This window comes from Pteropus vampyrus, unplaced genomic scaffold (assembly GCF_000151845.1).
Source record: "Pteropus vampyrus isolate Shadow unplaced genomic scaffold, Pvam_2.0 Scaffold528, whole genome shotgun sequence".
NCBI lineage: Eukaryota > Metazoa > Chordata > Mammalia > Chiroptera > Pteropodidae > Pteropus > Pteropus vampyrus.
In genome coordinates this window covers 2,009,118-2,023,603 of record NW_011889309.1, presented here as the reverse complement: position 1 = coordinate 2,023,603, position 14,486 = coordinate 2,009,118, and the positions used below count along the sequence as shown (strand labels likewise).

General features: G+C 45.1%; 1 protein-coding gene across 1 annotated transcript in view; it reads left to right on the top strand.

Annotated features, from left to right (window-relative positions):
• The window catches only part of GRIK4 (glutamate ionotropic receptor kainate type subunit 4), a 451,038-nt gene that overhangs the window by 299,105 nt on the left and 137,447 nt on the right, over positions 1–14,486 (top strand). Inside the window, exons 6-7 of the mRNA XM_011383591.2 lie at positions 110–275; positions 10,608–10,786. Coding sequence (XP_011381893.1) covers positions 110–275; positions 10,608–10,786 — 345 coding nt within the window. The remainder of the gene's footprint in view (positions 1–109; positions 276–10,607; positions 10,787–14,486) is intronic.

Here is a 14,486-nt window from a genome sequence, read left to right as displayed (position 1 = left end):
TTCCTTCCTTCCTTCCTTCCTTCCTTCCTTCCTTCCTTCCTTCCTTCCTTCCTTCCTTCCTCACTCATTCTGGATCCTCCCTGCTGTTCATTTTTGCTCCTCCTCCCAGGTCCCTCATTTCAAAGTGGCCCCAGAGGAGTTTGTCAAGTTCCAGTTCCAGAGATTCACAACCCTGAACCTCCACCCTAGCAACACAGACATCAGCGTGGCTGTAGCTGGGATCCTGAACTTCTTCAACTGCACCACTGCCTGTCTCATTTGTGCCAAAGCAGAATGTAAGTTTCTGGGGGCTGGCGCCACCAGTCTGGGCTTGTTGATTTCAACTTGACTGATTTGCCCCTGGCTGGAAATATGCCAGGAAGGAGAGGGCTCTCTCGGATCATGGGGCCAATAACCAAAGGATTCTGTTATTCCTATATATGCTTGGCTGTTTATCTGTGTGTATGCACGCATCCATGCATGTATGAGAGAGCGAGCAGTCCAGGAGAACCCTTTGGCAGAATTCCCTAGGCATGGGCGAACCAGAGAGAACTGGGTTACAAGGAGACTGGCCAACCTCCAAGCCTTTTTGCATCTGCAAACTCAATCCCCACATTTTCAGCCTCATCGTTAAGGAGTTACAAAGAGAGAGAGGGGGGGAAATATAAAATTGGATGCATTTCTATTTGATGGGTTGAAGAGCTTCTTCTCCTGAAGAGCAGGTTTTGCTGATAGAACAAGATCCAAGGTCAATTCCTGATAAAGTATTTTCTTACAAATGCACGTTTTGGAAATGTGTTTCTCTGACTCTTAGACAATTGTGACAAATTTAGCACTTATGAGATAAAGCTAATCTAAGTAGGCACTTTCCAGAAAACCTGTGCATCCGTGTGCTCCTAGTGATAGCTGCACTTCCACATGTGGTCAGGCAGGTGCTGTCATCGGGGGCCAGTGCCCGAGCCCCAGGTATCTGTGTCTTATGCAGTTTACCTGTGCAGGTCTTATTCTGTGAATCTGGGTGGGCTGCACTGGCAGAGCTGTGCCTTTTCCATCAGGGCTTCTTTCAATGGCTGCTCAAAACTGCTCTACATTTTTCCTCTACCCTGGAATCCTGACAGCATCTATAAACAAATGCCCCCTTCCTGTCAAGGGTGAGAACCACCTTCTTTACCACGCCTTTGCATCTGTGGCTTCCACATGTGCATTCATTCATTTACTCAACATAGGGTGATGATTTCTCTGTGCTTATAAGAGAAACAAAAGTAACTGAGTCCTAACTATGTGTGCTTTTTACATAGCTTATTTAATTATTACAACAACTCAGTGAGTTTGGAGGTGTTGGAATTCCCCATTTTAAAATAAAATAAAATTTAAAATCCAGTTTCTCAGTCTTACCAGCCACATTTCAAGTACTCAACAGCCACATGTGGACAGTACAGATATAGACCATTTCCATTATCGCAGAAAGTTCCATTGGACAGCACTGCTTTGATGATAACTGTTTTATGAACAAAGAATTTTGTGCCCCGCCCCCCCCCAAAAAAGAGAGAAATGTTAGACAACACTTTGTTCTGTTTCCCCCTTGTGGAGATTCACAGCATTCATTAGCATAGACACTGAATTGTCCTATTGCCAAAATGGCTATTTTACCTCTTCATCTTCCAGATAGGTTTGACCATAAGCCCAAAAGTATGTTGATCTGAGAGGCCATAGGATGCTAGTATTTGTGGTTGGGAAACATTGTGGGTAGCCTTCTTCATGTGGGATCATCGCACTGTTAAATAATTCAACAGAATGAAGGATTCTCCCCTGGAAATTTCTGTCACAAGTCCATACAGGCAGAACTGAACTGGTGTATCCCACGCACACACTGAGAATGTTAGGAGACAAAGGACAGGCTACAGATAATCTCCAGGCCAAGATTCTCCTGCAATCTTTCTCAGTACTGAGTACAGTGTCTCAACAACTGACAGGAAATTCTTTCTTGTGTCTAGCCACAGTTCCTCTTGCTATTACCCTGAGCCCTGTTTCCTCTGTGTCAGTTCTTCCTGGGCTTTGGGAAGTAAGTTGCTCAGATATTTATTAAGCATCTACAATGCACTGGGCACTATGCTAGATTCTGTTGCCTCCTAGCCCAGGGCACTTTCCATTAGAATTATGATATTCCTTGACATTCAAAATTCTTTACATATTGTAAAGCACTCTCACTTATGTTTTGCCATTTTACCTCCCCCTCCCCAATCATTCTAGAGCCAAGGAAACAGTCTTGGAGCTATTAGGGGACTTGCCTAAGGTCACACAGCTGGTACATAGCAGAGTTAAGACTAACTCAGGTCCTCTGACTCTGAGCCAGGCCTTCCTCCTCTACAACTTCTCCCACCATCCTGGTCTTCACAAGTAGTCAGAGCAGCAGCTCAAGGCGGGCCCTGCCCGGCAGGTACAGTATCCTTTGAAGGACAGAGATCTCTCTGGAGCAATGTGTCCTTTGCTCTCTTAAACAGCATGTAAGGGATGGCTAAGCAGAGACACAGACCAGGAAAGGATGAGCCTGCCCAAGTGCCAGAGAGGCCAGCCCACAGCCCAAGTGGGACCCATCAAACCAGAAATCGCCACCTCTACTTGGAGAGCCTATCCACTGAGGCTGCTGAATGACTTGCCCCACCAACTAGGGACCAGGGAAGGAAAGTGGGGTAGAGAAGTTTAAGGGCAAAGAGGATTAAAATCTAATCAAAGGATGAAGAAATGAGGGACTGAAGGAAAATGCAGCTCAGAGGTTGAGAGGAGACACCCTTCTATCTTCCTTATTAATTCAGGGATGAGAGACACTGAAAGTCAAATTAGGAACAGGAATTTAATTCTATTTTTCAGCAGTCAAAATTAGGCATGATGGAGATCATTCCATGGGGAATCATATCACTTACTCTCCTTCTTCCCCAAAGTAATTTTTTAATAAGCTAGTTTGGAAACAAGTAGAGTCATATTGTAGATTACATTATTTTCTTTAATAGGAAAAATATAAGAACATCTGCAAGTGCCTAGTTTTCATAAGGCTAGGGGGAGGAGATGTGATGAGGAGCCTGGGCATGGCTGTCCTGGTTATCCCCACAGAGCCTGGGGGCGTTTGCTGTTTGGAGTTGTCCAAGGAGAGTTGGGAGTTCTCACTATGGCATTAAGGCCCCTTTGGTGAGATCACCTACCCCTGCCATGGAGCTACCTTTTGAAACTCTCAGGATGGACCCAGAGCCTTCAATTCCCTGGGGTCACAAGTATAATATAGTGTATCCATTCCTAGCACCTTAGTGCATAGTTTAAATCATCTTTACTTTATGTTGCTAAATATTTTAAGATCCTTTTTGTGGCTACGTGTCCTGTGCCCCTATACCTTCTGCCAGTTATTTACTGCCTGTGCGATGATCTTGCAGAAGTGACTGAGGCACTCTCTAGTTTCTTGCTGTGTCATCTAAAAAATGATGACCAGTGGTTTCTAAATGGGATGATTTTGTCTCCCTCCCAGGATGGCTGAGGGGGTTAAATAAGATAACACACACAGAGCATAACACAGTGTCCATACCTAGGGAACAAGTGGTATACAGGAGATTCCTTTCCTTCCTTCTTTGGATCCCTTTGAACAAGGCCAATTCAGGGCCTAGAGCAGAGTGATCAGAGTTTGACTCTGTCCTTATACCATGCTTGTGTTCGCTAATCTTGGTCTGTGTTGTTGGAGAGGAGCAGACTCTGATCTTCAGAGGAAGAAGTGCAGCTGAAGAGAAATGCAGAATGGTGCAGTAAAAAGAGAACCATCTCTAGAGTCAAACCAGGCTGCTCCACTGCTCATGAGCTGGGTGGTATTCAACAGGTCACTCTACCTCTTTGAGCGTTAGTTCCTGTGTAAAGTGGGGACAATAATGCCTCGCAGGGTAATTGGGTAGAAGGTATCTGGACCCAGAACATAATACACATTGAATTATTCTTCCTTTTTTCTGCAACCCTGTTTGTACCCGAAGGGTGTGGAGCTTGGGAGCATTGGGAATAATATCCAGTGCCTCTAGCGAGAGTAATTGGGGCAGTAGTGTGCCTTCCCCATGTCGTCCCCAGGAGGTACTGTAGGAGGCCTTTTGCTCATAGTGATATTAGACAAAATTAACATTTATTGAGCAGTTATTATGCAAAGGATTTTAAATTACCTCATTTAAACCTCAGGATAACCATTTAAGATAAGCTCTATAAACATTCTCATTATATGAAAAGAGAGATTAAGTTCATTTTCAAGGTTATATGATTCTTCTTAGCACTTCTCCCTGTCTCTCTGAACACTGTGGAAGAGATAGACGTGAGGGACCATCTTTCCTATTTTATGGGAGGACTGAGACTTAACCATGCCAATTTAAGTGGTGAATCAGAAGTCTGAACTTGAAATCAGAAAACCTGGATTTGGATCTTGGCCTCCCGAGTTCTCTAGCTCTATGGTCTTAGTCACTGCCCATCTCCCACCTCAGTGATTTGATGTCTACCCATATAAGTATAATTTAATATACATAATATAATATGGATATAATAATGATAATGCCTGCCTCCCAGGATACTTGTGGGGGTTAAGTCAATTATATTTGAAAGAGCTTAGGACACACTGAAGGCAGTTCTCTGAGCAGGGACACCTGCCGGGCCCCAGTAGCTGAAGCTCAAACTGGAAATAAACACTTTTAATTTAGGAAACCAATGTGAATGCAGAGGCCATGTTCATCCCATGGCCATTTTTGCCATGAGAGAAGGCAACAGCCTTGATGGCCAAGCAAGGCACAGATTGTCCTCCTTTGAGCAAGAAGCCTCAGCCTGCTCTCTCACCCTATTTCCATCTCTTTCTCTGGCCCCTGTGATCTGGCTCTCCCTGCTTGTTATGGAGCCAAAGTGCAGGATGGGACAAAACCAAGAAGCAAATGAAATATGTTGTTCAAGCATTTGAACTTTTTCTGTACCCCATTCCCCACAGGCAACACCTTGGACCCTCAACTCTTTCTTTCAGTCAGCATCTGTTCCGTGGAACAGGTCTGAAAACCATACACTCTGGGGCATGCATGCCTGACAGGCAGAGGGGCGCTGTGCACAATGGTGAACTCATGTTCCTTCACTAAACCCTCACCGCAGTCCTCTGAGGTCAGTAGTATGCCAGCTGCTTCCTAAAAGATGTAAAAGTGATGCCCTTCTGGGAATATTAACATTTTGTAGAACCAAAGCCTGCAGCCAAGGGAATGAGCCAATGGAGAGGAAGGGATAGGATACCCGTTGGAATAGGTGTTTATTCTTATTTTTTTTGATGCAGGGATCCTCTGTGTCTTCTGAAGACCCTTCGGTTATGTATTTGTGTCCTTGTCCTATGGCCCTGTCCAACCCATGGTGTGCTTTTCACAGCCTTTCCATCCTCCTCCTATCTTCCTGGCCCCCTGCCTTTCATTTTCAAAAGCAAGTCTCCCTCCTTCTTCCCAGAACAGCTAGCTTGCTGAGTCTTTCATCCATCCATCCTGCTGCATCTTGAGTGAGACTAATAGGTTCCCAGGTCCCTTGCAGCTGTGGACTGTGCCTAGACCTTCTGCTGGGCCAGGGGTCTCGCAGAACAGGAGGATTGTGGGGGAGGTGGAGGGGAAGCTGGAAAGAGAGCAGCTTTTAACCCCTCTGGTGGCAGCTGTCTTTGGCAAATCTCGTCGTTTCATTAAACAGATAGAAGTGAGGAAAATGTCAATTGGAAAATATCAAATTGCATTGACAGATTCCTAATATTCTTAATGTAACAAAACCACACTTTCTCTTCTGCAAATTTCTTTCATTGCCTAGAATAATAATGCTAAAAAAAAAAAAAGTATCCTCTCCTGATTCATAGAATTAGAGAATCTGTGGGCTGGAAAGATATCAACATTCTTCAGTCCAACTTTTCATCCACTGGTTTACCCCTGGACAGCAGTCCTGAAGAGGGGCTTCAGTCATTCTTTGACTACCTCCGGTGTTGGAGAAATCATCACCTCATGTTGAAGCCCACTACATTTTAGACATATTGAACAGAGGTTCTTTCTTACACTGAGCTAAATCTGTCTCTCTGTGACTTCCTCCATTCATTGTTTCTGGGTGTAGTTCTGCCAAGAGCTGAAGAGCAAGCTGCCAAGAGCAAGTTTGTTTCATGACAGCCCTTCCCTCCCACTCTTCCTCAAGCCAAGTATCCTCTTCTTTCAGCTGCCCTTCAGATAACATATTTGTTCCCCACCTAGCACTGCCTCTCCCCTCAACTGTTAGGATGTAGAGTCATTTTCTTAACCTCCACAGTCTCTAGTTCAGTCCACCAGGAAGCACCATGCACCCTGCCTCACACTGAGGATGTGCAGAGAAGTTTGAATGGGATTGCTACCCAACATGGTGAAATAATTAATGTTTTGTGTGTGTCTGTGTGTGTGTGTGTGTGTGTGTTAATATGTATACATATATGCATATTTCACATAGATCGGATAATAAATATTGTAAGAGTTGGGAGATGGAGTGAAGAATGATTATGATGTGAAAGTGTGGGGAGGGGAGTGAATGGAAACCAGATTTGTGAAGCACCTTCTAGGTGACAGACACTCTTCAGCTTACTTGACATCCTCTTACTAACCCTGAAAGGTAGTTATTGTCCTCATTTTCAGATGAGGACACTGAGGTGCAGAAGGTAGAGAATTGCCCACACTAACTACTCAGCAGCGCTGGAGCCGCAGATCACTGCCAGACCTTGTGCTCCTCAGGTGTGGTGCGGACTGGGGAGAGGGGTAACTGATAGGAGATCCTGGGTGGGGATGCGGACCTCCCCAGACTCACTGCCCTTCTCCCCTCCCCCGTCTTCACCTTGTGTCTCATCACACAGAGTGTGCTGGATGAGATGAGAGAATAATGCCACTTCTTTTTTAAAGGGCAGCAGGATGGGCGTCCTGGGGATTGATTGGAGCAGAATCTCAAGTTTATTTGGCATCTGGGGGGCTTTTCCCCAGGAGCTCAGTGCACCAGCTGATTTTAAAGAGTGTGAAGAGTCCCTGGGCTGCCTTAGCCAGGCATCTCTGTGCTATCATAATTCTACTGTCATCCCCCAGGCTTTCTTGTCTCATCTCACTGAATTTCATTGCTCAGACTGAAGGATCCCAGGGGATTTGGCCTCTTTTTCAACCAGGCTCCAAAGAGTCTCTCTGCTACATGTCAGGAACCATGGGATAACCCCACTTCCACCTACCTTTACTCACCCCTCCAGTTGCAGTGCTCCCTCTGCCATAACATGCCCAAACAGATTATTCCTTGAGCCAAGGAGAGAGCTGAGACTCTGGGAGCTCCTTCTCTGTGGCTTCCTCAGGAAGATTTGGCTCCTTGTTATGTCTTTTGGGCTCAGACCTTTGTGCAGGTGGGATTGTACTTTTCACATCGACAATGAGGAAAGCTTCGATGCGGGACAGGGCAAATCTCCCTGAGTTGGAGGAGACTTAACCCTACACCAAGAGAAAAGGAGGGTCCTTTAGTGGAAAGTGTGGAAAGAATTCAACATACACACCAAAGTTAGAGGCAAAAGGAAAGTTTATTAGAAAAGGGATGACACTCCACAGAGTGTAGTCCTCACAGAGGCAGAGAGAGGGACAATGAAAGGGACTCAGAGAGAGACAATAGAGAGTCAGAGTAAAGGCACTGACAGGATCACTGAGAGGAGTAAAGTGAGACATTGAAAAGCAGTGAGAAAGAGATAGATGGGGGCTGTGGGTTCAGGGAATTCAGTTTATACATCATTCTTTAGTTCCCATTTCCTTTCATATGGACATGCAGTGAGGAAGGAGAAGAGTATAGCACTGAAAAGGTAAGAATATGTAGAGTGAAAAGCCTGCCAGCAGTTCCCAGCCTTTAATCCATAGGTTCCCCATGGTTTTAGCCACTGAGAATGACTCTTGGTGCCTGTTTCCTCTTCACAGGTGTGAGGAACGGTTGTTAGCAATCCCAGCAAAAGTCTTCCTTTGTTCTGCAGGTGTCCTCCTGGCCTGGCTGTGGGGCTGATCAGCATATCACAGTCTCTGAATGTGACTTGATTAACATTTTTAATTCCTCCTCCTTACTTTAGTTTGGTGAATATTCTCTCCATTTTACATATAGGACAAAATGTGGCTGCCCCATAGAAAACCAGATTATTTAGGCCATCAAAGAAAGTAGAGACATGATTTGAACTTTTCTACAGACTTAGATGCAAGTCCCTTGACTCTAAGCTACTGGAGATCAGGGTCTGTATCTGATCCATATTCTCTGTTGGCATCTTGTTGACCCAATGCCTGGCAGTAAGGATGTGCACAATGAGTGTTGGCTGGACAGACTGTACTCATCCCTCTTCATTCTACCTCACTGAGTCATGCTTGTTGTTTGAGCTCTTGTGGGGATGCATAAATACGAGAGAAGTAACATTGACACTGTATATTCCAGTTCCCAGTGTGCTTTCACATAGGATCTCATTGAGTTCTGGCCTATTGTACCCATTTTACAGATGAGGATGGAGCCTTGAAGAGGTTAGATGACTTCTCAAGGTCACACAGCCCATGGGGGCTGACCCCAGATCTCGAATCCAAATCTGCATCGGGGGTTGGCAGGAAGTGCCCTGGTGCAGCATCAGTGCCACTCTTGATGAGGACCAGTGGAGAGGGGATGCAAGAAGCACAGATAGCAGTGGATCTTCAAGCCTGTGTCGGGGCCTTGTTGGGGATGGAGAAAAAGGCCAACCTGATGCTATGGCTTGCACAACTGGGCTGTTTCTGCTTTGTAAATAACAGGCCCTTCCAAGGCTTCCTCCAACCCCACCCCACAGCCGCTGGTTCCCTGGAATGCTCCTCAAACTTCTTGACTGGGGGGTAGATGTTTGCACCACCTTCCCAGAGCTCCTGTCTCCATCATGCAAGGCCCTTGGGCTCCACTCTGCTTCCCTTTCCTAGTTAAAACAAAACAAAACAAAACAAAACAAAACAAAACAAAACAAAACAAAACAAAACAAAACAAAACAAAAACAACCCACCAGTTTAGGCTGTCCTCCCTAAATCCAGAGAAAATGCCCTGGGCCTCTCTGAGTTCTATGCCTGCTGCCTGTGATGTGTTTTGTCTGAAGAGGCAGCCTGGTCTCATGGGAAGAGGGTTGTATGAAGATGAGAAAATGGAAATTCTGATCTCAACTGTGTCCCTGTGTGACTAGGCAAGGCATTATCACCTCTTTACAAAAAGAGGGAGGTAATACAATGCTCTTCATAGCCCCCTCTTTCTCTTATCTTTTGATCTTCAAGGTTCAGGAGGGTCAATAGCCTAAGCAGGAAGAAGTCTCTGGGTCATATTCAAGATACTCTTGCATTTACTATCTCTTTAGCTAGCCTAGAAACCAGAGCACAGGGACCTTTGCCTGGTTAGAAAGTCAACCTTTCCCTTGCCATCCACGTGTGTAGAGCCCATGTCTGGGAGAGTTATTCATCTCCATGCCTCGTGTTCTCTGTGCTGTGGGATTATGATAATTTACAGGATTATTGTAAGGACTTAAATGAGATGAACCATGTAAAAGGTTTAGCCCATTACCTGGAATACAGTAAAGACTTAATAAATGTTACTATTGTCCTTGCTTTTGGGAGCAAATGCCTGTCTCTTTCCAATGGACTTGAGACTACTATATTCCCAGGAGACCCCTCCACCCTCCCACTGCCCCCCCACCACCACCCACATACCCTTCTCCTGGCCTGCCTTTTTAAGAGACAAAGCAGAATTAAGACCCTTTTGTCTCAGTGACATCATTCTGAAACCCTTCCCTCCACCAATGTCCAAGGTAGCAAATAGCAGCGGGGAGGAGGGGAGTCCTTAGCTCTCAGTCCCAGTTTTCCTGTTTTGTTCTGGGCCCACATCAAAGCCTGTTCTTTTGTAATCATAATAATACCTTATCTTAATGTAGCCACTATGCTCTGAGGAATTCAAAGGGTTTTGCTAGATCTGTTTTCCAGGCCTTGTGATCTTGAGGGAAATGCTCCCCCCCTACCTTCGCAATGGAAATGAAGGCAGTTACAAGACGAGATGTAGCATTTATAAGAGTTTACCATGTGCAAGGCTCAGGCCTAAGTACTTTATGTGTTCCCTGATTTAATCCTTACCACAGCTCTGCGAGCTGACTCCTGTTACTATTCTCAATTTTCAGATGAAGAAACTGAAGCCAAGAGACCCGGCCCCACAAAAAGGTCGCACCATGGCTAAGTTAAGGAGAGAAACCCCAGCCTAGTGGTCTCTGAGCCCAGGTCTGCCTGTCGAGTAGGGCTATGAGGAAGAGTGGGAATTCTCTGGTCTGACTCAGGGGAGCCATACTCTCTTCTTTAAAGGAGCATTTTCAAAGAAGTTGTGAGAGGCCCTAGGAGCTTAGGAGCATTCTTTTTTATTGAAGATGGGATAATTAAAGTCCAAAAAGGTTAAGAAACTTGCTCAGGTAAAGATGCACATGCTGAATGAGCACAAGCAGTGGGGTCAAACCCATGACCCTGCCTCCAGCCCAGTTCCTCACTTGTCCTGCTTTGGCACCAGTATCTCCCGAGTGGCACTGTGGACTCTTAGGACCTTCATCCTCTCTTCCTTTCCAGGCCTTTTAAACTTAGAGAAGCTGCTCCGGCAATTCCTTATCTCCAAGGACACACTCTCAGTCCGGATGCTGGATGACACCTGGGACCCCACCCCACTTCTCAAAGAGATTCGAGACGACAAGACAGCTACCATCATCATCCATGCCAACGCCTCCATGTCCCACACTATCCTCCTGAAGGTGGGAGCCAGGCTGGGGCGGGGGGCGGGTGCTGGTGGCTTGGAACATCCTTCTCCCTCCCTCTGAGATTACACTCTGCTCCCTTTTGCCTTGGGTGTCTGTCCTCTTGGGCCATGATGGCCAAAGGAGCCCTGGGCTGGAGCTGTGAACCCTGACCAACCTCTATATGCTTCAGTTTCAATGGGCAGCTCCTGAAAGCTGAAAGGAGAAAGCAGGATGATGATGTCATAAAAATATTTAACTCTTGGTACAGCAGGGCAGCCACAAACTGAGACGCTGGCTAAACCTAGACCCTGCCAAGGGACCTGTGGTGAAGTCCATGGGTTCCTAGGAGGGTCCAGGTTTGTGGGGGTGGTGTATTTGGGTGACTTGAAGGGGAAGCCGTTTGTCAAATAGTATAGATTTCCATATTTGGACAACCAGGGAAGTTATATCTGTGTGTACTGCTAAATATCAGCCCTGTATGTAATCTTTATACATGTACCACATGTACCACAAAGTGCTGCCATATAATTTCCCAGTATAATCCTCTCAGTGACTACATGAGGTAGATATAATGTTTCCACTTGACAGATGAAGAAACTGAAACTCTGGGAGATTAACATCTCTTTGTTCAAGGCACAACCCTGTGAGGAGCAGAGATAAGCCTATACCAGTTGTATCTGACAGCAAAGCGGGTAGCTTCTCATAACCCTCTTCCCCGAGAATATAGAGGGAAGAGTGTCAGCCACTGAATCAGAACATACATGCATGGAAACTGGAACTCTGTGAAGCTTATCCAAGAGAGACAGAGACAGACATAGAGAGACAGGTCAGGTGCCTGGGTACCCACCCTGAACAAACAGCTGGGCAACCTTGGAGTCACCTGGCACCATTCCTGGGCAGGTGGCTGTACTAGGCATCCAACCCCAGACAGAATAGACCTTGCTTTCAAGCTCCTCCATGGCTTGTAGCAGCTCCCTCAGTCTTTTCAGGGGCATTGATCTCTTCTAATTCCATTTTAATTACATGTTTAAAAGCAACTTGTAGTCTTCCACTGGGAGAGTGAGATTCCTCCTTAACCTCCGCCAAGCTGTGAGGAGCCAGGCACTCAGATAATTTTCTCTTCCTCTCCTTCCCTCCCTCTCTCCTAACCTCCCATCCCCAGATGTCTGAGTCAGTAAGAAATTTGAATGAATTCTCTGAGTACCGAAGACTGTTCCTTCAGCCTGTTGGTGTAGTAATTTTGCATAGTTCCAAACCCATGTCTGTCTGTGTGTATAGACCCAACTCACATACACACACAGAATTTTTCTCTTTTCTTCCTTTTTCTTTTTCTTCTCTTATGTCTAGGGCTAGAATCAAGGAAGTCATAAGTTTCAAGACATGAGAAATACAGGCTGAAGAGTCCTCAGGAAGGACGAGGAGTAGGAGTGAGATACATACTCCTGCAGCCCACTTGCAGAGGGAGGGTCAAATTAAACTTTTCCCCCTGTGATAGCAGAGCCTGTCTGAACAGCCCCCAAGTGGAAGTCTTTTAGGGGAAGCCCTTGCACTCTATGGACTCTAGCATATGCAATTCGTCAGTGTCTCTCTCTCTCTCTCTCTCTCTCTCTCTCATCTAGTTTATTGTTGAAACTTTGGAAAGTACAGAAAAGCTCACAGAAGAAAATAAAAATTATTCATAATCCCATCACCCAGAGACAACCACTACTAAATTTTGATGTCTATTTTTTTCTACCTTTATAGACCTGTTTTTTTCTTTTCCAAAATTATTATCACCCTGCACAGTCTTTATGCTTTTTTTTACTTAATTATATGTCATGCATTTTTTCCAATGTCATTACATATTTTTCTACAAATATTTTAATGGCTGCATCATTTCCTATCATATAATATATCATAATTCATTTAGCTATTCCTTTATTGTTGGAGATACAGGTTATTTTTAATCTTCTGCTATAATAAATATGCTGGGGTACCCATCTTTCTTTGAACATAAATCTTTATGCCCATTTATGAATATTTTCCTAGCATAAATTTCTGAAGTAGAATTACTAAGTAAAAGCTATGCACGTTTGAAGGATTTTGATATGATTTGCCATACTGGCTTTTAGAAAAGCCATAACAATTTACACTTCCACCAGGAGCGTATTGGTGTCTAATAGCACCCTTGCCAATACTGGGTATTAAAAATGCTTTTAATTTTTTAATTTTTTTTGTTGTTGTTTATGGCTGGCTGTGCTTTTGAAGAAAACCTGTAATGATCATTATTAACAAATGAATCTGCTGGGTGGCAAGTTGCAGGCTTCCCTGAGACCAATTACTGGCCTCACCCCTTGTGGCTTTGGAACCAAACTGATCAATAATGACCAGTGAGGCCTTGGGAAACCATGTTCCCTTTGTCCTCATCTGACTTCCTAGTGGCCTCAGGCAGGCAAGCCTGGACTTAACCCCATGCTTCCCTGAGGCTCTATATTCCTCCTTCATGGGGATTACAACCCAGACGTGACAGGCCTCAGGAATTATGGACTCTGTGTGGGAAGCAGTATGAACAGAGAGCACACTAAGCTTCTGGATACTTTGTGTTCACGTGTGAGCCTGGCCCTGGAGCTTGGCAGCATTCTGCTGTCTCTCGATTTCAAGAGGATTTGCAGAGTAATCTACTTTATTGAGTGGCTGTTCCAGCAGTGACCACCATGTTTATTCAGAATTCAGGTCTTAAAAACCAAGGATCTCTTGTCTTTTATCTTTAGGGCAGCAGATTTTACAAAATGAGTTTTAACCACTTGACAATGCCTTCTTTCAGCCCCCTATCCCCAGCCTATTCCTGTAATCAGGGGGCTCCCATTAGCCTAGGCAGTGGTGAGAGGAAACGGCACTTTCTATGGACAACGTGAGTGCGGGGGGATGGGATGGGGTGGGCATCACTCCATACCATCCTCTTAGGAAAGGAGGAGGAAATGTAGCTTTGCTGGAGGAAGAAGGAGCCTCACATAGGAAGCCTTGAGCTCCATTGTGACCCCAGCTTCAGTTTCTCATTTGAATGGTGGTGATAGAGCTACCCCATCTTGTTCTTCAAGTAGACTGAGAGGGTTCCTGTAGAAATACTCACAAAGTTATTGGAATTCCTTGGGAGGTAAACACTATGTAAGGAAAATGTGATTATTCCTGATCTTGTTTCTCCTCCCATGCACCTCACTAGTCATAACAAAAATTGTTTCGCAGTGTCCCAGAGCTGCAGCATACATTATGAAAATCTAACTGTCAGGAGGGCCCTGGGGAGAGCTAGGCTCATTATTAACCTGATCTGCTTGTCGGTTTCTACATCACCTGTCACACTCAAAGCCAAGCACACTGATGGGGAAGGTTTGTTAAGGGTATTTATGATGACTACAAAGATCAGACGAAAGGTAGGCTTTTCTGAAGTAGCATTCCTCAACTGTGGAATGATGATGCATTGGTGTGCTGTGATCAAGGGTAAGGCACGTCAGAAGCAACTTGTTCCTTACTACTAATAAATGACCAAAGTTAGCAAATGATTCACTTGTTTCCTACATGACTATGTATTCTAGAATACTCACGGGTCTTGCTTATCAGCATTCTTATGGGGTAGAGTTAATTTGGGAATTGCCGACAACTCACAGACTCTCCTGTCTGTGACTTTGCCCCTGAGAGAGTTGTGTCAGTGTTTCCAACAATATCACAGTCCTCTGGGGGA